Below are 24,519 nucleotides of genomic sequence, written 5' to 3'. Positions count from 1 at the left end.
TATACTGAGATTAAATGACACACAGGGGGACTCTATTTACTAATTAGGGCAGTGGTTCTCAAATCCGGTCCTCGGGACCCACTAACAGGCCAGATTTTAAGTATTACCTTGGGGGATGCAGACTAGAATACTGCAATCACTGAGAAGCAAATGAGATCACCTGTGATGTAATTTAGTTATCTTGCAAACCTGGCCTGTTGGTGGGTCCCGAGGACCGGATTTGAGAACCACTGAATTAGGGGACTTCTGAAGGCAATTGGTTCCACTAGATTTTAGTTAGGGGTATCAGAGTAAAGGGGGGTGAATACAAATGCACACCACACTTTTCACAGATTTATTTGTATCATTTATCATTTTCCTTCCACTTCACAATTATGGCCACTTTGTGTCGGTCTATCACATAAAATCCCAATAAAATACATTTACTATTTTGGTTGTAACATGAGAAAATGTGGGAAATTTCAAGGGGTGTGAATACTTTTTCAAGGCACTGCAACGCTGATAAATGAAAGCTGAATTCTGATTGGCTGCCGCAGGTTACTGCAGTTAGTCTTGGATGGTTACATTGGGCTGCACGCTACAATGATGTCTTTCCTGCTGTGTCCGCAACCTCTCACATGCTATCATTATCGGTTTATGAAATCATGTGTGCTGTGATTGTCTGTTATTGACGTGTCATTTCATTCCTGGAAAACTACAAAGACGATTCCAGTGGCGAACATCGACTTTTTGTCTGCATCACTCTGCCTTCATTTGGTGCTGTGCAGATTTATAAATCACAGCCAGAGAATATACCGGACAGACGCCATCAATAAAAGCAGCGGAGACATACAACATGCACACGGAACACGCACAGGTAAAGGAAAAAAAAACTCAATCGCCTTGTGATGTGCGGCCAGGGCTGCCGGGCTAATTAATCACCTTCTGACTTATAGATCAGGTGCAGAGTTATGGCTGTGGAGTAAAATGTACACTCCAAACATGACTGACAATTAAACCTTAAAGTGGTTGTAAACCCTTCCATAAACCCAGTAAAGTGACTTACATAAGCTGTACCGGTTTATCTGCAGCTCTCTCTCCTCTAGAGCCGATCAAAGTGAAGGATTCGTATAGCTTGTCTGATCTTTCAGAAAGCAGAGGGCAGGGAGATGAAGTTACGCTCTGCAGAGCTCAGAGAGTGCTAATTGGAGGACAGCGATCCGCAGGAGAGATCCTGGGGGCGCGCGCCCCCATTAGCCAGTGGAGAAGCTGATTAACGGGGCCGGCGGCCGCCAGCACTCCCCGTGAAGAGAGGCCAGCGGTCTGCTGTTGTAAACACAGCAAAAGGGGTTAACTGTGTGCCTAACAATGTGTAATGTGAATAGCTCCCAAAATGTCTCTTATTTTGAGGGACCATCCCTGATTTGGAAGTCCCTATGTCCCTCTTTCCTCCTCATCTGTCCCTCATTTTGGTCTGATCTATATAGTTGTATATAAAATGCACTACTTATCTGTCAAAAAGTGCCTCCCAGTGCTAAACCTTTCATCCAATTTCTAAATTGCTGCATTTGTAGGGTTAGGGGCTAGGGTTAGGGTTGGGGTTGGGGTTGGGTTAGGGGTTAGGGGTTAGGGTTGGGGTTGGGGTTAGGGTTGGGGTTGGGGTTGAGGTTGGGTTAGGGGTTAGGGGTTAGGGTTGGGGTTGGGGTTAGGGTTGGGGTTGGGGTTGGGGTTGGGGTTGGGTTAGGGGTTAGGGGTTAGGGTTGGGGTTGGGGTTAGGGTTAGGGTTGGGGTTGGGGTTGAGGTTGGGTTAGGGTAAGGTTAGGGTTGCCTATTGCCGGTAAAGACACAGGGGATGGTTTTGACACAGGAAATGGATCATGGACCCACCCCAAAGGTCAATTCCAAAATCCAATATATCGGAATAGTAGTGGTAAATAAGCACTTGTGGGTTTAACCAATCAATTTTTTGTACGATTCTCCTTTAACCACTTGCCGACCGCCGCACGACAATTTACTGCGGCAGTCAGCCCCGTACAGGCAAAGTGACGTAGTGCTACGTCGCCAGCCTGAGAGCCTCTAGGGGGCGAGCGCGCGCCGCCAGAGGCGCGCTCCCACCCCCGCTCGTTCCCTAACATGTCCGCGCGTGTGACCGGCGGACCCGATATCCGCCGGCCTCTCGCAATCTCCCGCTGGAGAGGGAGAAAGGCAGGCGGCTGATGTAAACAAAGCCACCTGTCATTCTCCCTGGTGTAAGAACAGAGATCATACAATCCTGCTATGTAGGATCGTATGTCTCTGTGGTTACATCACTAGCCACACCCCTTTACAGTTAGAAGCACACCCCTAGGGACACACTTAACCCCTGCATCACCAAAAAAAAGTTAACCCCTTCCCTGCCAGTGTCATTTTTACAGTAACAGTGCATATGTATAGCACTGATTACTGTAGTAATGTCACTGGTACCCCAAAAAGTGTCAAAAATGTCAGTCAAGGGTCCGATCTGTCCGCCGCAATGTCACAGTCCCGCAAAAAAAACAAAAAACGCAGATCGCCGCCATTACTCTTTAAAAAAAAAAAACACCAAAAATGACAGAAATCTTTTCCTTAGTTAGTAAACGCAATAACTTTTGCGCAAACCAATCAAAATACGCTTATTGTGATTTTTTTTACCAAACATATGTAGCAGAAAACAAATTGGCCAGAAATTTTAAAAAATTTGGATTTTTTAATTTTTTTGGGGGGGGAATTTCATATTTAAAAAAATGTGAAAAATATTGTTATTTTTTCAAAATTGTCGCTTTTTTCTGTTTATAGCGCAAAAAGTAAAAATCGCACAGGAGATCAAATACCACCAAAAGAAAGCTCTGTTTGTGGGGAAAAAAGGACGTCAAATTAATTTGGGTACAGCGTCGCACGACCGCGCAATTGTCCGTTAAAGTCACGCAGTGCCTCATCGCAAAATAGGGCCTGGTCAGGAAGGGGGTAAAATCTTCTGGGGCTTAACCCTCCTCTTATGTTAGGGTCAGAACCGACCCGTTTTCAGGTTTTGAATGTCTATAAGTATCACATAAATTTGTTTATTGCATCAAGATTTTTTTACTTTGTCAGGAACCTCTATTTGAACAATGTAATAGAAAAAGAATCCTTTTCACTAAATTATAAAATACTGGGGCGAAAATTAAGACGTTCATGGTGTTAGGGTCAATTCTGACCCAGTTATAATATAGGATTTTAGGACACTAATAAGTGCCAAAACTGAAATCATAAACACTCTCTCTGCTTAGTAACACTGACAGCCAATCCCCTCTCAACCCTTTGAGCTGTAGTTAGGGAGGGGCCTATCTCTTTTCCTGCTTGTCTGCTTCTCTAAATAAAGTGAGGAAACATAGGACCAATACATTTCAGAGTTGCTGACTTTATTTTACCATTTTTTAAATTTGACAATGAGAGGTATGCTATCAAAAGAAAGGTCTAAGGGGTCACACCAAAAATATTAAAACCAATCTTTTCAAGGATAAAGAAGCCTAACAAGGTAACCAAGAGGTAAGAAACAAATTTGATGATAAATAATTATTCAGAGGGTATTTTGTGGCCGATTTAAAACACGGGTCAAAACCGACCCTAACATCATGGATAGTAACAGAATTCTAACATAAGAGGAGGGTTAAGTGGTTAAGGGGGCGTGGTAGGGGGTGTGTCTTATGCCTACCTACTTTTCCTAATAGATGTCCCTCGTTCCCATCTTAGAAAGTCGGGAGGAATGGGAATGTGTGTTGCTTTTACTTTATTATCTTGCTGGTTTTTCCCACTGCTTTGCAGGATCATAGAAAAGTGACAGCAGAAACAGACCGAGTAATTCATGGAGTCTGCTTATTTATTTAAAATTAGTTTTGTTAACTTTAAAGTCTGAGTAAGGGTTTAGGTTTGTCCCAATCACATTTGAAGCCATTTACTGTTGACTGTCCCACTTCCCCATTCTGGTAGTTTGTTCCAAGCATCAACTAGTTTAGGGTCATGTCCCCGTGTTCTTGATTTCGGTTTCATATTGAAAAAACTGCCTTCCTAAACAATAATCACCCCCTTGATGCATTTAAAGGTTTTCAATCATGTCTCCCCCTTTTCCTTCTTTCCTCCAGACTGTACATATTAACTTCCTGAAATTGCTATCGAGATGTTTTATCCCTCCAAACCTTTCAGCATCTGTGCTACCCATCTCTGGACTCCTTCTATCCTATCAATATCTTTCTGTAAGTGATATATCCAGAACTGGACACAATATTCTAAATGAGGTCCAACTAAATATCTATAAAGGGGAATCAGGACCTCCTTCCCCCTGCTGGTGACCCCTCTAGTGATAAAAAGATCTATATAGAGGAATCAGGACCTCCTTCCTCCTGCCGATGACCTCTCTAGTGATATAAAGATCTCTATAGGGGAATCAGGACCTCCTGCTGGTGACCCCTCTAGTGATATAAAGATCTATATAGAGGAATCAGGACCTCCTTCCTCCTGCCAATGACCCCTCTAGTAATATAAAGATCTATATAGGGGAATCAGAACCTTCTTCCTCCTGCTGGTGACCCACGCTAGGGATATAAAGATCTATATAGGGGAATCAGGACCTCCTTCCTCCTGCCGATGACCTCTCTAGTGATATAAAGATCTCTATGGGGGAATCAGGACCTCCTGCTGGTGACCCCTCTAGTGATATAAAGATTTATATAAAGGAATCAGGACCTCCTTCCTCCTGCCAATGACCCCTCTAGTAATATAAAGATCTATATAGGGGAATCAGAACCTTCTTCCTCCTGCTGATGACCCCGCTAGGGATATAAAGATCTATATAGAGGAATCAGGACCTCCTTCCTCCTGCTGGTGACCCCTCTAGGGATATAAAGATCTATATAGAGGAATCAGAACCTTCTTCCTCCTGCCGATGACCTCTCTAGTGATATAAAGATCTCTATAGGGGAATCAGGACCTCCTGCTGGTGACCCCTCTAGTGATATAAATATTTATATAAAGGAATCAGGACCTCCTTCCTCCTGCCAATGACCCCTCTAGTAATATAAAGATCTATATAGGGGAATCAGAACCTTCTTCCTCCTGCTGGTGACCCACGCTAGGGATATAAAGATCTATATAGGGGAATCAGGACCTCCTTCCTCCTGCTGGTGACCCCTCTAGGGATATAAAGATCTATATAGAGGAATCGGGACCTTCTTCCTCCTGCTGGTGACCCCGCTAGGGATATGAAGATCTATATAGGGGAATTAGGACCTCCGTCCTCCTGCTGGTGACCCCTCTAGTGATATAAAGATCTACATAGGGGAATCGGGACCTCCTGCTGGTGATCCCTTTAGTGATGCATCCTAGAATTCTGTTTGCTTTTTCCACTGCCTGGTCATACTCTTTGCACATTTTGAAATCAACTGAAATAAGCACTCCCAAAACTTTTTCCTCTGTAGGGCTAACACTGTACCCCCAATGTTGTACTCTCTCAGTTGTACTCAGTCTTCACTGCTTCTAGCAATGTCAAATCATATTCCATGTTACAGACACCTCCAGGGATAGTAACCCTCTTACACACACCTTTGTGTCATCAGCAAAAAGACATACCTTACTCAACAAACCTTTAGTTATATCACTTATATATAGATTAAATGGAACATGACCCAGTACAGAGCCTTGTGGTACACCACTAGTGACTGGTCTCTGTTCTAAATGAACCCCATTTACAACCACATTCTGGTATCTATACTTTAGCCAACTGCATATCCACTGAACTGCCCAATGGTTAAGTCCTAGCTTGTACAACTTTTGTATTGTGGAACTGTATCAAATGCCTTGCTGAAATCAAGATATGCTGAGATGTCCACAGCACCACTCTGGTCCAAAACATTGGCCCCAGACGATGTCATCTCTGACGAAACACGTAGGGAGGTTAATTGTGTGACCTCATCGTGCACCTGGACGTGGCGGCCATCTTTCAGGTTGGAAACAACCGGTTTCCTGGAAACAAATGCCTTTTACTTCTGTTGAAATGTGAGGTTATCACTTCATTATTTTTAATAAATCTACTTCTATTTGAATGTACTACCTGATGAGTATCCCCTTTTTACATTTATGAACCACACAAGCCTCTGGATTAAAATGAAGAGGACGTTTTTCCATTTAAGAGGGATCCTTGAGGAATGAATGGAGTTTGGGCTTCTAATTGCCAAGGATACTATCATGCCATTTTGACCTTCTTTACAGGAGGTCCACATCTTGAGGTAAGAGGCAGTGTGGTGGCTCTCTTTGGATCTCTACCTGATCAACCCTCGCATTTGCTTCTACGTTAAAATCTTTGATCTTATTCGATTTTGAACTTTCATTTATTTATAGCGCTGCACTTTTCTCTGTTATTGTTAATACAGTATACTCAAAAAATTAAATCAGATTAGTCTGACAAGATTTGCCCTCAGTAAAGCCATGCTGCTTTGGGTACAGCAAGTTGTGTATTTTTAAGTGATCATTGATCCTTCTTTTTAGTGACTCCATTAATTTGACTATAACTGATGTTAAATTCACTAGCCTGTAATCGCCAGCTTATACGGGCGAGTCGTTAAAGCGGAGTTCCGGCCTCGGAAAAGTTTTTTAGAAAAAAATACCCCCGGGACAGTTAGGGCTAGTACATTCCACAATGGATAGCCTCTGAACTGTCCCAGGTCGCACTTACCTTTTAGAAGAAATACTGTAGCGGAATGGACACAGAGTGTGGTTTGTGTTGAAAGAGTGACCATAATATTACTGAACAGTGTCTCTGAGGAAATATATAAAGACATATTGCCGATTGCTAGAATATGGCAGAAGTGTTTCATAGGCCCCTGCTAGTGGGGTGGGGTTTGTTATTGTGAATACCTGCATTCCATTGTCCTGTTGTTCCTGTCTGCCTAGTAAGCATATTATGGGATGTGTTTTTGTGTGGAATGACTCGAAGAGGGAGGGGTTTTGGCAGAGTGTAGATCTCTTGTGTTTTCAATAAACAAGCCATTCTAGTTGTTGACTCCCAGCCTACGTGTCGTCTAGTTCTTGGGAGGGAAAGATGGTATATCGCTACCTGGATTGTTGCATGCTGTACCTGCCTATTTGGATTACTACCTGTTTCCTGTCTATCAGCGGAGACCCTGTAGCTTAAACTACCTCTCTGCTACAAATACTTACCTTGAAAATGTCTTGTCCAGCGCTGCCATCTCAGGTGTGGGCAGATGAAGCCGGAGTGTCCTCTTCCGTATCCTCTTCCGTGTCTTCTTCGGTCCCACAATGCACTGCACCGGCCCCGCCGTCACTTCCAGGGCGCGGCATGCCCAGAAGCTGTTTAGCAGGGAATGACCCGCCTGCACCAAAAGTGACGAGCGGGGCCGGTGCAGGCGCATTGATTCCTGGGAGTGATGACGTTCAGATCCCAGCAATCAATGCTAAGAGGAAGTGATGGTGCGGGCCGCAGCCACAGAGGGAGGAAGTGGAAGAAAGGTAAGTATATTTTCTTCTATAACAAGGTAAGTAAAAAAAAATAAAAAAATTGGGACTATCCATTTCTTTTTCAGGTTAATGTCAGCAAGCTGGTGACCCAAAGTAATTTTTGAGGCCGGAATTCCGCTTTAATGAGGAAGAGAGGTCTTGGTTTCTCCGTGCATGCAAAGAAGAAGAAAGTACATTCACACAAAATTACTGCCCGGAGTTCAGCTTGCGTTATAGCCTAATATCAGTAGACAGTGAATTCTTCAAACTTATACATCCAGTTCAGAGATGGATGTCTTTAACCCAATGAAGACGATGGCGCACAGCTACCATGATGACCTTCATTGAGATTCACTGCAGATAGTGAGGAGACTTGAAGGACAAGCCAGACTCTAATTTCGCCCAGACGTCCTTGTAACCTGAAGCCAGTTTGAGGCCATAAAGAAAATAATCGTGTAGCTAAAACTTCTACTTTATCCCGAAGCAAGTTGGAGTGCGCTACATTCTGACAACTTCCATTTATATTACATTTTCTGGGAGCGGATATCTTGTTTCTCCACCATCTTCAGGGACCTGTTAAAATGGATATTGTATATTGCAGTTTACTCTGCGGAGGTTATACCGTTAATAAGAAGCATGGACCTTCTTCTCTGCGCTGACAGCCCATTTTTATTAGAAATTTGTTTTAATTTCAGAAGATGTGCGAGGGTTTATTAGTCTGACAGATGCTCCGTTGTCCGGCGCACAGGAATTAGGAAGAAATTAAGGTAAACACACAGCGTTTTTACGAGTGATAGATTGGAATATTTCTCCGGCGTAGCTTGTAAAAGAATTAGAGAAACAGGTACAACAACAGGGTAACATGGATCCATTTTTATTTGGAGGATTTTGACAAAGGAATGAATCCCTAAGGCCTCGTTCACACTGGAGTGTATCTGAATCAGGGGAAGAATCACGGAAAAACATGTGACACACTTGCGGTGCCATTATTTCTTAATGGCACCCCAAACGCAGTGCATTTTTGCCATGATTGTTGCATGACAAAAACGCCAAACACACCCGGCTCAGAGCCACAATTCGGCACATGAACTTCCTTTGCGCATTTTTGGAGTGGAGGGAGGCCTATTTAAAATGAATGGTGCTGCTTTAAAAACTCACAAAAAAACGCAACGTGGCAGCATCGCTCAGGTGTGAACGAGAGCCTAAGAATGTCGTAGCACATGGAAGGGAAATGGATGTGTAGTGAAAACCTGGCCCTTGGCAGAACACAGGAGCACCCCCTTGCTAGTCGCTGGGGAAGAAGGAAATTAACAGATTTAATTTCCCTGAAATATTGGGGGGGAAAATCAGAGTCATAATAGAGGGTGAAATGAAAGAGAAATTAAAGAGACATTGTCACATTGTCCATGCATGGCAAAAGGATAATGACTCTGCAAAGGACCCACCCTGACCCCCATATACTCACCTTATCTGTGAGTACATGTTGCCATATTAGCCCCGGCCACAGCTGATTGAACCAGTACTGACAGATTTCTCTTCAGTTCAGACCTAACACAAGCTTATCCCTAGTAATGAGGCAGCTGTGACTAAGATCACTTTGGCACTGATGGTACTGTCCTCGCACTGACTCCAATGATGGGGCACTATTCCTCCCACTGACGCCAATGATGGGGTACTATTCCTCCCACTGACGCCAATGATGGGGTACTATTCCTCCCACTGACGCCAATGATGGGGCACTATTCCTCCCACTGACGCCAATGATGGGGCACTATTCCTCCCACTGACATCAATCATAGGGCACTATTCCTCCCACTGACGCCAATGATGGGGCACTATTCCTCCCACTGACACCAATGATGGGGCACTATTCCTTCCACTGACACCAATGATGGGGCACTATTCCTCCTACTGATACCAGTGATGAGGCACTATTCCTCCTACTGATACCAATGATGGGGCACTATTCCTCCCACTGATACCAATGATGGGGCACTATTCCTCCAACTGACACCAATGATGGGACACTATTCCTCCCACTGACACCAATGATGGGGCACTGTTCCTCCCACTGACACCAATGATGGGGCACTATTCCTCCCACTGATACCAATGATGGGGCACTATTCCTCCCACTGATACCAATGATGGGGCACTATTCCTCGCACTGACTCCAATGATGGGGCACTATTCCTCCCACTGACACCAATGATGGGGTACTATTCCTCCCACTGACGCCAATGATGGGGCACTATTTTCTTCACTGACACCAATGCTATTTTTTTTTTTGTGAATCAACCCCTATGCAACCTTAATTTTTGCTAAAATAATCATGTGACACCTTGAGTGGAGCTTGTATAAATGACCTCTTCATCCATATGCACAGCACTAAGGCTACCATGATGTCTAAATAGAACTCAGCAGGTAGTTCCTTGTGAATATTATTAGTTAATCTTTCACACGGCTTAACTTTTTATAGTTTTTTCATTTAAGATTTACTGATCATTTAAGAAGAGGTTCACAAGGTTAATTACAATATAAAACTTACAGTACTTTTTTTAAAACCAAACGGCTGTCTAGGGAATCGTTTATCTTAATATGCAGACTTCGTTTGTTAAGGCAACAAAAGCAGAATACCGGCTTCCAAAAACACCAAAAGACAGTGGATACCTTCAATCAATGTAATAAATTGGAGGTTATCAAGCAGTGAAAAATCAAATGTTTTCTGACCTTTTAGATTTAATAAATTTCTCCCATGATCCTCCATTGTTTCCCGTCCGTCTCTTCATCAGAAAAACAAAGTGAATTAAAAGAAATTCTCTGAATTACGAGGCCGCCACCAAAGGAGATTAATCAAACTGGAACACCAGCCGTTATTGTTATTAATTATAATTACCTCTGTGAATGCAAGGTGCAATAAAATAAGTCTTTTTCCTCATTTTATAAGAGGGAAAAAAATTAAAAATTAAAAAAACAGCTCTCATTTTTAATCAGACTGGCGCCGACATTAAAAATCTCCTGATATTATCTAAGAAATTAAATTCAAAAAGTAGGAGCAGCTAAACTTGCCGGAGAAGATTAATGTGAATGGGCCGGCGGATCGCTTTCTCTTCTTGCAGTCTTTGTCATCTGTACGCGTTTCGTTTCTGCCCAGAAGTCTCGCCTGTTGTGCCTATTTATTATTCGATGATGTATGATTGGTTAATATAATATTCTAATCAGATGTGTGTATGGAGTGACAAATACACAGAGTCTGATTAGCTGGCATCTCTTTAAAGGCTTGTTGGTTGGAAGTTCTCTAGCTCAAACCTGTAAACCAGGTATGGCAACTGTTACAATGTGCAAAATAAATTTTCATAAAAGTTCATATAAAAGATCACAGATGGTGTAAAACGGTGTCTCTAGATGGAACATGCAGGTGTCATATAATGTGCAGCACCTCCACCATACACACAAATGGCCGCTCACCTGAAAACCATGACCCCCTGAACCAACAGGACGGTAAAACAAGCATGAAGGGATCTAAAAGTCTCTGTTACGCCTTGGCTGGGAATTGATCTTGTGGTCTGGATATTTTCCCTGCTGACTGAGCCACTGGGTGATTCCTATTCTGGGCTTGATTCTCACTATCTCCTACCTTTTGGTATGAGTCTTTTGCTCCACCCAGTAGCCAGCTGTAGTCAGTTACCTCATCCCCTGACCTATATATACCTTCTTCCACTTCCTGCTAGTGCCTTAGTATAGGTTTTGCTTCCTGTTTGTCTGCTGTGTATGTTCTACTCTCGTTGCTGGCCTTGGCTTACCTTGACCTCTCTTCGGATCACCCCCTTGGACTCTACCGGCTCTGGCTATCGATCTTGGCTCGCTCTTGACCTCTCTTCGGATCACCCCCTTGGACTGTACCGGCTCTGGCTATCGATCTCGGCTCGTTCTTGACCTCTCTTCGGATCACCCCTTTTGGACTGTACCGGCTCTGGCTATCGAACTTGGCTTGCTCTTGACAACTCTTCTGGACTTTGCTCCCTTGGGGTCTGGCTCCCGACCTACTCCAAACCGTGAGTCATTTTCCTATTAATTGTTCCCTAAGTTTGCTGGTTGCACTTTCATTTGTGGTCCCGATATTTTGTCTGCAGGACCCTATCCGCTCCTCCACCTGATACGGGGATAACAAGACTACTGGACAGGAAGTCAGAGGAGCGGTTGGGGTCTCTGGCATGCCTAACAGTCTCTTAATGGTTTGAGTGGATCCGAGACAGTCAATTCCTCCGTAGGATCATGGATAGAGATATAAAAGCAAATAAATCTAGTGCTCTCTATTATATTATCATTTATTTGCGCGGGGAAAGGAGCCATGCATGACGGTACCCACGGCCATCTTATTGGATTATATGTGTATACACATAGCGCTCGTCTGTGCACTTGTGACAAGTGCCAGGATTGTAAGTGGTTTTACAGTTATTGAATAAATGACAACAGAGAGCACTAGATTCTTTCTATTTGCTTTTATATCGTTATACATGATCCTATGGAGGAATTGGCTGTCTTGGACCCATTCAGACCATTGGAAGACTATTAGATCCCTTCATGGGAGTGCTTGCTTGACCGTCCTGTTGGTTCAGGTGGGTCATGGTCCTCTGTGTGTATGGTGGAGGTGCTGAAAATTATACGACACCTGCATGTTCAATCTGGAGACACCACTTTGCCCCATCCAGGATCATTTTTTTGATCTTTTTATGAAAACGTATTTTGGACTTTGTCTTTTATTTCATAAGATATAATATATGGATATTTTTTGCGATGCACTATTTTAATGTATTAGCTTATTTTGGAGGTGTATTGGCCTAGAGTGTTCAGCTTCAATTATTAGTATTTACTCAGGATTGTGCTGATTATTTTTAGTTTATATTTAATTGTTACAATGTAACTATGTATATAACGTACCTGTGGGATCCCCATGGAGGCTGAAAATTACTGAAGTAGGCACCTCTGCTACAATAATTGCTGCTAGCTTTTGGGTCCCGTGCCGAGCGGCTGCCCTGCTGCTTACTGACCACAGGAGATCGTTCACTTGGTACATTCAGAAAACACCGTGCATTTCTTTAGTAAAAATAACCCAAATCAGCGTTTATTATTTAGTCTGTAGGAAAGTTATGGAGTCTACAAACTATGGTATAAATTTGAAAATTGATCAGTCCTGATGTGCTGACGGTCAATCTCATTTCTTAAAATTGGTAAAATGCCAGGACAGTACAAATACCCTCCGAATGACTCCTTTTTGGAAAGTAGACTGTCCAAGGTATTTAGTAAGAAGGATGATGAGGTCTTTGAAGATGTTATTTATTGTCACGATTTGAAGAAATTAAATAAAATGTTTTTATGTCACTAAGTTGTCATTTTAACAGCATAGGCATACTTATATACACCCCAAAACACATTCCGCTACACCTCATGTGTATGGGGATATCACATGTGTTAGACTTTTTCACAGCCTAATCGCATAGAGGGGCCCAAAATTCAAGGAGCACCTTTAGGCTTTCAAGCAGCATAATTGATCAGCCCTGATGTCCTGACAGATCTCATTTCTTGAGGCCCTGAAATGCCAGGACAGTACAAATAACTCAGAATTTTTGAAAAGTAGACAGTCCAAGGTATTTAGTAAAACAGATGATGATGTTTTTAAAGTTTTTAAATTTTTTTGTCACAATTTGAAGAAATTAAGAAATTAAAGCAGGGTTCCACCCAAAAGTGAAAGCTCAGCTTATCTGCCTCCCCCCCCCCCCCCCCGTGCCACATTTGGCACCTTTCAGGGGAGAGGTTAGGGGCAGGTACCCGTTTTTGACAGGTACCTGTCCCCACGTCCGGGAGATCGCGCCATTGCGCGATTATTTGAAAGTTCGGCCTCCTTCCTTCCTCCGCCACAGGGCCATTCAGAAAGCACAGCGTGCTTCCCGCATGTGCAGTAGGAAAATGGTTTTGAAGCTTCAAGGTTTCACTGCCGGTTTTTCTTACAGACAATGGCCGCCGCAGCACCCAAGAGCCAATGGAAACATCGGCTGAGGTGCCCACATCGCTAGATTCCAGGACGGGTAAGAGTCCTAATATTAAAAGTCAGCAGCTACAGCATGTGTAGCTGCTGACTTTACATTTTTTGCTGGGGGGGGGGACACCTCCGCTTTGAATAAAATGTTTTTTTTTCACAAACTTGTAATTTTAAGTTATTTCAAACACACAGCAAAGGCATTCTTATAATTACACACCAAAATATATTCTGCTATGCCTCCCGAGTGTGGGGATACCACATGCAGGAGACTTTTTCACAACCAAACTGCAGGGAGAGGTCCACAATCCAAGGAGCACCTTCAGGCTTTGAAGCCGCATAATTTACACATCTAAGTACCTATTATATTTCTCCATAGACTAGGGGTCTATGGTAAGTGATTATCTGTCCTAATGTTGCCATAGACCCCTAGTGGGTTATTTATGGAGGTGAGCAGACACTTCACCTGGGGATTTCAGCACAAGATTGCTGGACACACATGGCATGATTCACATATTGCACATTTTTTTTGGACTTTGTTTGCACGTTTGCACATAGGAGTGCCTTCCTTTCTTTATTTTAGCACTTCAGGAATTATTGTTTCATTTGCACTTTAACCAGAGACGGTGTTCCTGCACTATTGTTGCACTTTTAGGAGGTGCTCACTTTGGATTGCACTACTATTTATACATTTCTTGTTATTATATTATGTCATATTATTGTTATTAATTTGTTCAAGCACTGTTAGACATATTTTAATGAATATTGGTATATTTTAGCAGCGCTATCACCTAGGTTTACTAATTGTATAAATACAGAAGGCTGTTGTCTCTGAGAGCAGAGCCGTCCTCAGACTGGGAGCTGTCTATACATAACAGAGATTTTGCATGAGCCGGTGTCATTACGCTGTAGTTTTTAATGCGTGTCACCCCGCTGTCTTGTCTGAAATGACCCATTTCTAGTGATCTAATGCAGCTCCACAAGACTAAATGGATTTTGTTCTCCATATATATTTATAGTTGAGCAGCTCATTATGTCCCGGCACCAGACTGAATATTGCAGTTGTGGATACAATTAAACATCACAAATCTGTCTCTGGTGTTAAGGAATTATTCCTGCTGCTAAGACAGACAATGCACTTCACAGACAGCATGGGGCATTAACCTTAACCCATTCCGTCAAGGGGACCGCAGAGGAGAACTTCGTCACATCCAACGCCAAAGAAGTTTTATCCGGCTTTTAGCTTGAGAATCAAGGGAAGAGGAGCTTGAAAAGAATTTGCTGGAAGCCATTGTTGCTGGGAAGGTTCACCTGGGAGTTTGCGGCTGGTTGGCGTTAGAGAACCGGTGGAAGTGAAGTAGGACTGTCAATGAAATGGAGCAGTAAACAAAAAGTAACAACCCAAAGCAAGGACTCGAAAGCCACCTTTGGTTTGTAGCTACTATTGATCTGGCTCCCATCAGTCCCTCAGTACATCTCTCAACATCAGCTGTGTAAATGACAAACTCCATTCAAACACTAAGAACTGGTTTACACTTGCGTTACATTTTAAAGCAGCCTAAAAGTGCATTAACGCACCTATAGCGTTAATGAGCATTTAGGATGTGTTGTCCTGGCGTTGCATCAGCCAACACTTCTCAAATGCTCTGTGTTTTTTGTTTTTTGTTTTTTTACGAGGCTAAATTAGGAAATAATCACTTTTGAAGCTTTGCAACTGCACCGTAAATGCACTGGGAATGCCATAGGTGGGTTTACAGTGTGTTTAACCACTTGCCGACTGCGCTAGTCTACAGTGCAGCTGACTAGTTCATATGACGGCCTCCATCAGATGATGGCCCACCAGTGCTGCCAATGTGTGCCTACCAGTGCTGCCAATCAGTGCTGCTAGCCAGTGCTCATAAGTGCCTGCTCATCAGTGTCATCTGAGTGCCATCTACCAGTGCCTATCAGTGCATCTTGATCAGTGCCCACCAGTGCATCTTGATCAGTGCCCACCAGTGCATCCTCATCAGTGCCCATCAGTGCATCCTCATCAGTGCCCACCAGTGCCTCCTCATCAGTGACCATCAATGCACACCAATGCCCATCAGTGCTGCCTATGAGTGCATCCTTATCAGTGCCCACCAGTGCGTGACCATCAGTGCACACCAATGCCCATCAGTGCTGCCTATGAGTGCATCCTTATCAGTGCCAACCAGTGCATCCTCTTCAGTGCCCACCAGTGCCTCCTCGTCAGTGCACACCAATGCCCATCAGTGCAGTCTATCAGTGCAGCCTCATCAGCGCACATCAGTGAAGGAGAAAAATTACCTGTTTGCAAAATTTTATAACAAACTGTGAAAAAGTTGGGGTTTTTTTTTTCCCAAATTTTCGTTTTTTATTTTTTTATTTAGAAAAAAAAAAAAAAAAACTCATTGGTGATTAAAAACCACCAAAAGAAAGTTATATTTGTGTGAAAAAAATTAAAATTGTGTACAATGTTGCATGACTGCGCAATTTTCATTCAAAATGTGACAGCGCTAAAAATTGACCTGGGCTGGAAGGGGGTAAAAGTGCCCAATAGGCAAGTGGTTAAGATGCAGTTGTAGTGAGTTTCAAAAGAAGTGAATGGAGGCAGGTACAAAGCATCAACGCCTGCCAAACTCTGCAGACAGGGCTATTTTTGCCTCATAGCAATGCAAAGCAACACTAACACTGCAGTGTGAATTCCTCTATCGGCTCCCTATTGTAATAATTTTGAGTGGCACTGATAGGCATTTGGGAAGCATTAAAAATGTGACCCAACTACCTATTTTCAACACCTGTGTGAAAAAGCCCTGAAGGCTCTTTTACACTTAACGAAATGTGCCATTGGCCACTCTTTTTTTAAAGAGCTCTAAATGCCAGTCTATGTGCCTGTCACTAAATAAAATGGTGACCTTACAGTCCTGGTCACACATTGTGTTTGCTTTGCTTCAACAATGATCCACCATGTCACTTTCTTGGTGCTTCAGGGCGTCTCCAAAGTAGGGATCGAACGATTATCAGGAAAGTCGATATATCGAGGGCCGATATGCACTTTCCCCTATATTTCGGAAAGTGCTGTACTGGAGTGATGCCTGCAGCTAGAGGCATCACCCCGGTACCGGCGTCCATAGCCGATGGTCGGCTGTCTTGTAATGACAACAGATGCGGCTGAGAAGCTGCTCGGCTGTCATTACAAGGAGTGGAAGGCGGCGCCCCCCCCCCCCTACCACCGCCTTCCGCGGCTCACTTGGGTCTCCCGTCCCACCGGGAGACCCGGGCAACCAGCCTGCACGGCCGCTGAAGACCCGATCAAAGCCACATTCGGCTCTGATCGGGTCTCCATGCAAAAACCCGGAAGTGATCTCATGACATCATTCTCGGGTACTGGCACCAGATTAAAAAAAAGCCAAACCTGGCGTTTTGAATGGTTTGAAGTGCAGAGGAGGGGTTTGGGGTCTTTTAGACCTCCAGATCCCTCCACAAGAGTACCTGTCAAGTAAAAAAAAAAATTCATACCGATACCCGATGACCAAAATATAGTTATTGGTATCTGCAATGAAAAAAGGATATCGGTCGATCACTACTCCAAAGCCTCTATAGAAGTCTATGGCAACACTCGCTAACGGCACCTGCAGCTTTTGAGAAGCTTTTATTCAGCTTTAGCTTTGCTTTGTTTTGGAGGTGTTGCAGCTATGAAATATCCCAGGATGCACTGGGAAACCAATAAGTGAACTGGAAAGACATCATCAGCAGTCACTTCCGTTTCATGTGTATATATTTTGTGAGTGTCTGGTGCTAATGTCACATCTGGTGATCAACAGGAAGGTGAGAGATGTCCAGACTGGAGCGGAGCAACTAGTAGACGGCACACATGGTGTGCAACATGGGAACGCTATAGCAGAAGGTGAGCGGGGACTGGGGAGATAGGACTAAGCAGCACAGGATCTGCAGAGCTGTGGGACTTGAGCAGGAGAAACTATCAGATGTCACATGTGGTGAGCAGCATGGGAGCAATATAGTAGGAGCTAAGCAGGAACTGGAGAGAGAGGAGGATCAGCAAGTCAGAGGATCAGCAGAGTCGGGGGTTACTACTGAGTGGGGGATCAGCAGAGCTGGGGGTACTACTGATTGGGGAATCTGCAGACCTGAGGGTACTACTACACAGGGATCTGCTGAACGAGGGTACTAATAAGCTGAGGATCTGCTGAATGAAGGTAATAATGAGCTGGGGATCTGCTAAACCAAGGGTAATAATGAGCCGGGGATCCCCTGAGTGGGTGTTCTACTGAGCTGGGGATCTCCTGAGTGAGGGTACTACTGAGTCGAGGGTTAACTGGGCACCTTTAAAACAAATAGAAAATCAATACACATAGGGCATTTGCCAATCTTCAATAAAGTTTCAAAAAAGCATAATTGAAGGATCAAAAAAGCATGTTGAATCAGCAGGCGCTTTACTGTGTGTTTAAGTCAAAGCAAGTGTAAAGAAGCCCTAAAAGCTAACTGCTGTTTTTGTTTTTTTTTTAGTTTTGGATAAAGTGGGGAAGAATGTAATTTTCTTTTGGGTCCCTATTTCACGGGCAGGTTTGGAGCATCCTATCCCTATGAGACCTATACAGGAAATGGAGGATGTACGTTGTCACCAGGACAAGAAAGCACAGACAGCAAATGTTGCTCTATTTGGCTTCTCCGTAATCAGTTGAGCAGTTGTTGATTGCTTTTAGCTGTTCTGGATCTCACAGGCTGCAGGCTTGATTGCTCTTCCCTATCTTCTGGGAGCTTCTGGTACATAGAGAGCTGGGCAAGGCAGATATTAGCCTGAATATTTATTGTGCTCCAGCCAATCCCTGGGGAGGTGTGTCCAGAAGTTGGCTGGAGAGGCATGTTCAAACAGTCTAGGATCTAGAGCAGCCACTCTTGATTAGGGTTCCTCTAGACCAGTGATGAGGAACCTTGGCACCCCAGATGTTTTGGAACTACATTTCCCATGATGCTCATGTACCCTGCAGTGTAGATGAGCCTCATGGGAAATGTAGTTCCAAAACATCTGGGGTGCCAAGGTTCCCCATCACTGCTCTAGAGGTTAATAGGGGTTCCTTGAGCTGTGGCTGATTGACCTCTCATCTGTTGGGACCTGCATAATTCTGGCTCCAATGCCACTTGGCAGACCCAACAAAATGATACCAATCATCTTTTTAAGCTGTGTAAGCATTCTAATCCCCAGTGTAAGGGGACACTGGCCCAACATCACCACCACCACCATCGTCCTTTGGCTTGGCTTACCAGATACACTATATTGTCAAAAGTATTGGGACGATGCAAGGGATATTCTTCGCTCTGAGCCAAATTATTTTACTTTTTGGTTGGGGTTCCCCGAGATGCAAAAATTATGCCAAGGGGGTCCTCTTGGCTAAGAAGGTTAAAAAAGGCTGTTCTAGAGCAATGTCTTCCAAACACTCCATAATGTTACAAATGAAAGCTCTGATCATTCCGAATATTGATCCAAACAAAATTGTATTGGTATATGGTTAGCTTTAGTTACAGTATGTCAAGTGGAGTTCCATTTCATGTACATCCTTGGAAGAATCGTGATGTCTACAATAAAAGAAACCTCACAGAAAAACCCAAGATGCCTCTTTGTCCCCACATACCTGGTACGATGGAATCAACTCACGATCGAGGGATCTCGACACTGAGACCTCTCCGGTATTTTCATTTATCCTGAATATGCCCTTTGGTTCTTCATCCACTCCCTTTCCATACAGGCGAAACTTGGATCCCTGTAACCTGTCACTGACCACGACCTGAAAGATAAAGAATATTTTTAGCTTTTAGGCCTAGTAAATGTATTGTACTAATTAAGAAAAGAGACGAGCCTAAGTAGAAAGGGGTTAAGGAATGGGACAGGAAAGTACCAAGTTGTACTGAGTCTAGATTACATTTTTTATAATATCGTTATTTGTGAGATGGAACAAGTACTAAGACAAGCATGCATTCACAACTCAGGATATCCATTCATTGAAAGGTTATTTTTGGATTTAAAAGGTCACACAATGAAGATAAGGCTATAGACAAACAATAGCAACGTTTTTCGCTGATATACAATAAAGCATGGTTGGACACATGTTGGCATTTGAGACAACTGGAATTAAAAAAAGCAGACTGAGGAGGGTGTAGTGCTCGCTCCAGCAAGGACAGCTAATTTTCTACAGGTTCCTTTCCCAGGTTAGTGGAACAGCAGCCAGGCACTCAGCAGCATTCACTCTTCTGGCTCAATGAACAGTCTAGGGCAGGGGGTCTCAAACTCAAATTACTTGAGGGCCACTGGACAAGTTTTCATATCCCATGGGGGCTGCATGCAAACTTTCAAACTTCAAAAACAACAATAAACTATATACAGTGGTAGTTATAGCTTGCCACCAGTCACTGCAGCCTCACTGTGCCCATCAATTGCAGCCTCACCAGTGCCCATAAAATGCAGCCTACCAGTCCCCATCACATGCAGCCTTATCAGTGCCCATCAAATGCAGCCTCACTGTGCCCATCAAATGCAGCCTCACTGTGTCCATGAAATGCAGCCTTATCAGTGCCCACCAAAAGCACGCCTCACCAGTGCCCACCAGATGTAGCCTCACTGTGCCCATCAAATGCAGCCTCACCAGTGCCCATAAAATGCAACCTACCAGTGCCCATCACATGCGGCGTCAATGTATCCATCAAATGCAGCCTCACTGTGTCCATGAAATGCAGCCTTAGCAGTGCCCACCAAAAGCACGCCTCACCAATGCCCACCAGATGCAGCCTAACTGTGCCCACCAGATGCAGCCTCACTGTGCCCATCAAATGCAGCCTTACTGTGCCCATCAAATGTAGCCTCACCAGTGCCTATCAAATGCAGCCTCACTGTGCCCATCAAATGCAGCCTCACTGTGTCCATCAAATGCAGCCTCACCAGTGCCCATCAAATGCAGCCTCACCAGTGCCCATTAAATGGAGCCTCACCAGTGCCCATCAAATGCAGCCTCACCAGTGCCCATCAAATGCAGCCTCACCAGTGCCCATCAAATGCAGCCTCACCAGTGCCCATTAAATGGAGCTTCACCAGTGCCCATCAAATGTAGTCTACCAGTGCCTGGATTACAGTGGTGATCTCCTGCTGTGTCAAGGAGCTTGGTATTGAATTCCCCGGGCAGCCACTGTAACAAAGTCCCGCCTCCTATAATACACGTCACACTGATTACATTTCTTGGCATTGGATCAGTGTGCCACCTATCACAGGAGCCAGTCTAGGAGGCGGGACTTTTTTACAGTGCCCCCAAACAATTCGGAACCCAAGCTCCAAGACACAGCGGATGATCTCCGCTCTGTGTGACCTACACAAGGAGAGGAGGAGGGAGGGGAGCACTCGGGCACTTTGGCGCCCGCCCCCTCTACCTCAGCTTGCGGCGCCTGGGTGCGGTGCACTCTGTGTACCCGCCCAGGATCGCCCCTACCACTGCAGCTACAGCTCAAAGCGGTCCCAGGGCAGGTGGCCTACCGGGAGAATTCCTGGTATCCCTGTAGGCCAGTCTAGCCCTGAATCTGATGGAAAAGTTCTGCCGGCCATTTATAATCAGTGTGCGGGCGGTAAATGTCCTGTACTTTGAGATTTGAGACCCCTGGTCTAGGAGTTGCCTTTTTTTTTTATGTATTTCTGCCAGCTACTTTCTACCCCCACCCCCCATCCTTCCCTAAGGAAAAGTCCAAAACTATTACACAGAGCAGGTAAGTATGACATGTTTTTTTATTTTTTTCCCTTTACAATCACTTTAAAAATGTATCTACACCCAATATTTTGGTTTGGATAGAATATGGAAGGATTAGGACCCCTGTCAGGTTTTAGTGCTATCTGGGATTATGGAGATTTCTCTCCATTTTCAGTTCTGGCTGGGGAGACCTTCTATCAGACAGGAAATGAGAGTAAATCTGCAACAGGGAGACAGACAAAAGGAAGTGAAGGAATCTCTCTTATGGAGCCTCCAACTCTAACAAAACCTGATAGATCTTCTAATCCTTCCCCAATCTATCCTCAACTTAAAAAAAAAGTTTTGAGTATAGATATACTTTAACCACTTTAGCCCCGGAGGATTTGGCTGCTCAATGACCAGGCCCTATTTTGTGATTCGCCACTATGTGATTTTAACGGACAATTGCGCGGTCGTGCGACGCTGTACACAAACAAAATAGACGTCCTTTTTTTCCCACAAATAGAGCTTTCTTTTGGTGGTATTTGATCACCTGTGCGATTTTTTATTTTTTGCGCTATAAACAAAAAAAGAGAGACAATTAACAATATTTTTCACATTCTTTTAAATGAAATTCTCAAAAAAAATTAAAAATCAAATTTTTTAACATTTTAGGCCATTTTGTTTTCTGCTACATATTTTTGGTAAAAAGAAATCGCAATAAGCGTATTTTGATTGGTTTGCGCAAAAGTTATTGCGTTTACTAACTATGGGAAAGATTTATGTCATTTTTATTTATTTATTTATTTTTTACTAGTAATGGCGGCGATCTGCGATGTTTTTGCGGGACTGCGACATTGCGGCGGACAGATCGGACCCCTAACTGACATTTTTGACACTTTTGGGGGTACCAGTAAAATTACTACAGTAATCAGTGCTAAAAATATGCACTGTTACTGTAAAAATGACACTGGCAGGGAAGGGGTTAACAGTATGGGTGATCAAGAGGTTAAGTGTGTCCCTAGGTGTGTGATTCTAACTGTCAGGGGGCGTGGCTTGTGAAGTCATCACAGAGACATACGATCCTATATAGCAGGAACACATAGCCTCTGTGATCACGAATGACAGACGGCTGTGTTTACACCAAACGTCTGTCCTTTTCTGTCAGCGGGGGGGAGATCGCAAGTGGCTGGCGGAATCGAAGCCGCCTGTCGCACGCACTGGCTCCCCCGGCTGACGAGCCGGCGGCGCGTGATCGCCCCCTAGAGTCTCCTGAGCGAGCGATGTAATACTACGCCGGTTTGCCCAGGAGCGGCATTGACCATGGGCGGTCGTCAAGTGGTTAATGATGTGCGCTGCATCCAAATGCGTTGACAAGGAAGATGATGATAGGCAGGGCTGCTGTTAGAAATCACTAGACCCCCCCCCCGAATATATCAAGACAATATTTTCACTAAAAAAACACTAAAATCATAATTAGCAGACACAAACGTAACAGAGTCTGTGTGAATTAGCCCTCTTTAATTGTTTTTTTTACATTTTAAAAAGAAAAATTATATATTTTTTAAAAATGTTAAAAAATGTTTACAATTTTATTTTACAATTTTTTTTAAACGCTTTAAAAACTTTTTTATTTTATTTATTAAAACGTTTAATTACTATACAGAACAGGGAAGCCTGCAGCACTGCAGGAATGATGGTGGTAGTGGGGGGGCGGCACAGTGAAAGGGGGGCACACAGGAAGGGGGGATTAAAAGCAGGCAGAACAGGGAGGGGAGTGCCAATTACCCGTGATGTTGGGGCCCCCCTGTGTGCCTGGGCCCCCTACAGGAGGACTGGTGGTCCCCCCCCCCCCATCAGCAGCCCTGATGATAGGAGGAGAGAGCAGAGTGATGACCTCATCTTCTGCTGCTCTTCCACTTCTAATTTACAAGACGAGGATGGAGAGCGGACAACACTGTATTTCTTAACCGTATGTGGTGTCATCCACCTGGCTGTGCTGTGTGGCAGGGCTGTGTAAAACTCAGCACTGGAAGGTCAGAAATGCAAACTCTCCTGCCGGTAAAACAGCTCCCACGTCTGTCTTTTTAGAATTGGAGTTCGATTTTAAGATAGCCCATTGCACAAAGTCAAGGCTCATACGAGAATTCGAGGCGCTCAATATTTAGGAGGTATACGCTGAGGACTTTTTATATTGGATTGGAGTGTAACTTTTGGGAAATATCGATTTTCAGAAGCTAATCTTCACTAACTACCGAATTAGCCGGATGAGCAGTTTGTGAAAATGACGCTACATTTTGCCGGTCCCCAGACAACATCTGCGTTTTATATGCAGTTTATTCTAAAAGTGTTAATGGCTGCTTGTCAGTTATTATACATTTCAATCTGGGAACTTTCTATATACTATATAGCTGAACATATGTGGTCACCATCGACTGAGTTCGGGGCTTTTCAGTTACGTAGAACTAAAGGCAAAACATTTTATTTTTTTTTTTCATTTTGGGTAGAGTGAGGGAGGGTTATAATCCCCATCAGGGCTGTCTTTAACACAGGGCAAAAGGGACAGCTGCCCCAGGCCCAGTCATTGTTGTGGGGCCCAAAACAGCTGCCTCTTGAGCCCCCACTGCCTGCAAACAGTTGATAAATGAATTTGGGTGGGCCCAATAAAATGTTTGCCCAGGGTCCAATCAATATTTAAGACGGCCCTGATCCCCATGGGTTGTTTTTTTTTTTTTTTTTTTGCCATCTGTGTCTTGGTTGGGGGAGATTTTCCTTCATTTCCTGTCCCAGAGCCAAAACAGGAAGTAAGAGGATATTCCTCCAAAGTGAGAGAATTCCTGGTTGTCCCCATTGGAAGATTTCCCCTCTATTCCAGTCCCGGAAATAACCCACAATTTGGGATTTTGTTCCATTTTCACTCTCAGTGATAACAGTAAACCAGTAAACAGGGAAAACAGAGAGGGTGAAGCTCCCTGATGGAGGTACATACACCAATGAAAACCTGGCAGGTGTTGCAATTACTCGCCCTTTCTATCAAAAGAATGCAACATACAAAGGCATTTTAGACAACTGTGTCTGTGATCTTCCAACCTTGTGGTAACAGTTTGGGGAAGGCCTATAAGTGGGTGCAGTGTGCTTTCTCCACTGCAGATGGCGCTCATTCACAACGGCAGTGCAGAGGAAGAGAAAGTTAAGAGAAACATGCTTTCTCTTTGGTTTCCTGGGTCACTTCGGCAGCAATCTGGTTGGAAGCGGGCCGCCCATGTCACTCTG

The 24,519-nt window shown here is 44.0% G+C and overlaps 1 protein-coding gene across 1 annotated transcript in view; it reads right to left on the bottom strand.

The window, feature by feature from the left end:
* The window catches only part of CDH13 (cadherin 13), a 668,836-nt gene that overhangs the window by 478,707 nt on the left and 165,610 nt on the right, over positions 1 to 24,519 (bottom strand). The window contains exon 3 of the mRNA XM_082269695.1: positions 19,174 to 19,326. Coding sequence (XP_082125821.1) covers positions 19,174 to 19,326 — 153 coding nt within the window. The remainder of the gene's footprint in view (positions 1 to 19,173; positions 19,327 to 24,519) is intronic.

The sequence above is a fragment of the Pelophylax lessonae genome (genome assembly GCF_965119305.1).
Source record: "Pelophylax lessonae genome assembly, chromosome: 10".
NCBI classification, from domain to species: Eukaryota; Metazoa; Chordata; class Amphibia; order Anura; family Ranidae; genus Pelophylax; species Pelophylax lessonae.
Note: the sequence above shows the minus strand (reverse complement) of the source record. Positions and strands in the feature narration are given on the sequence as shown.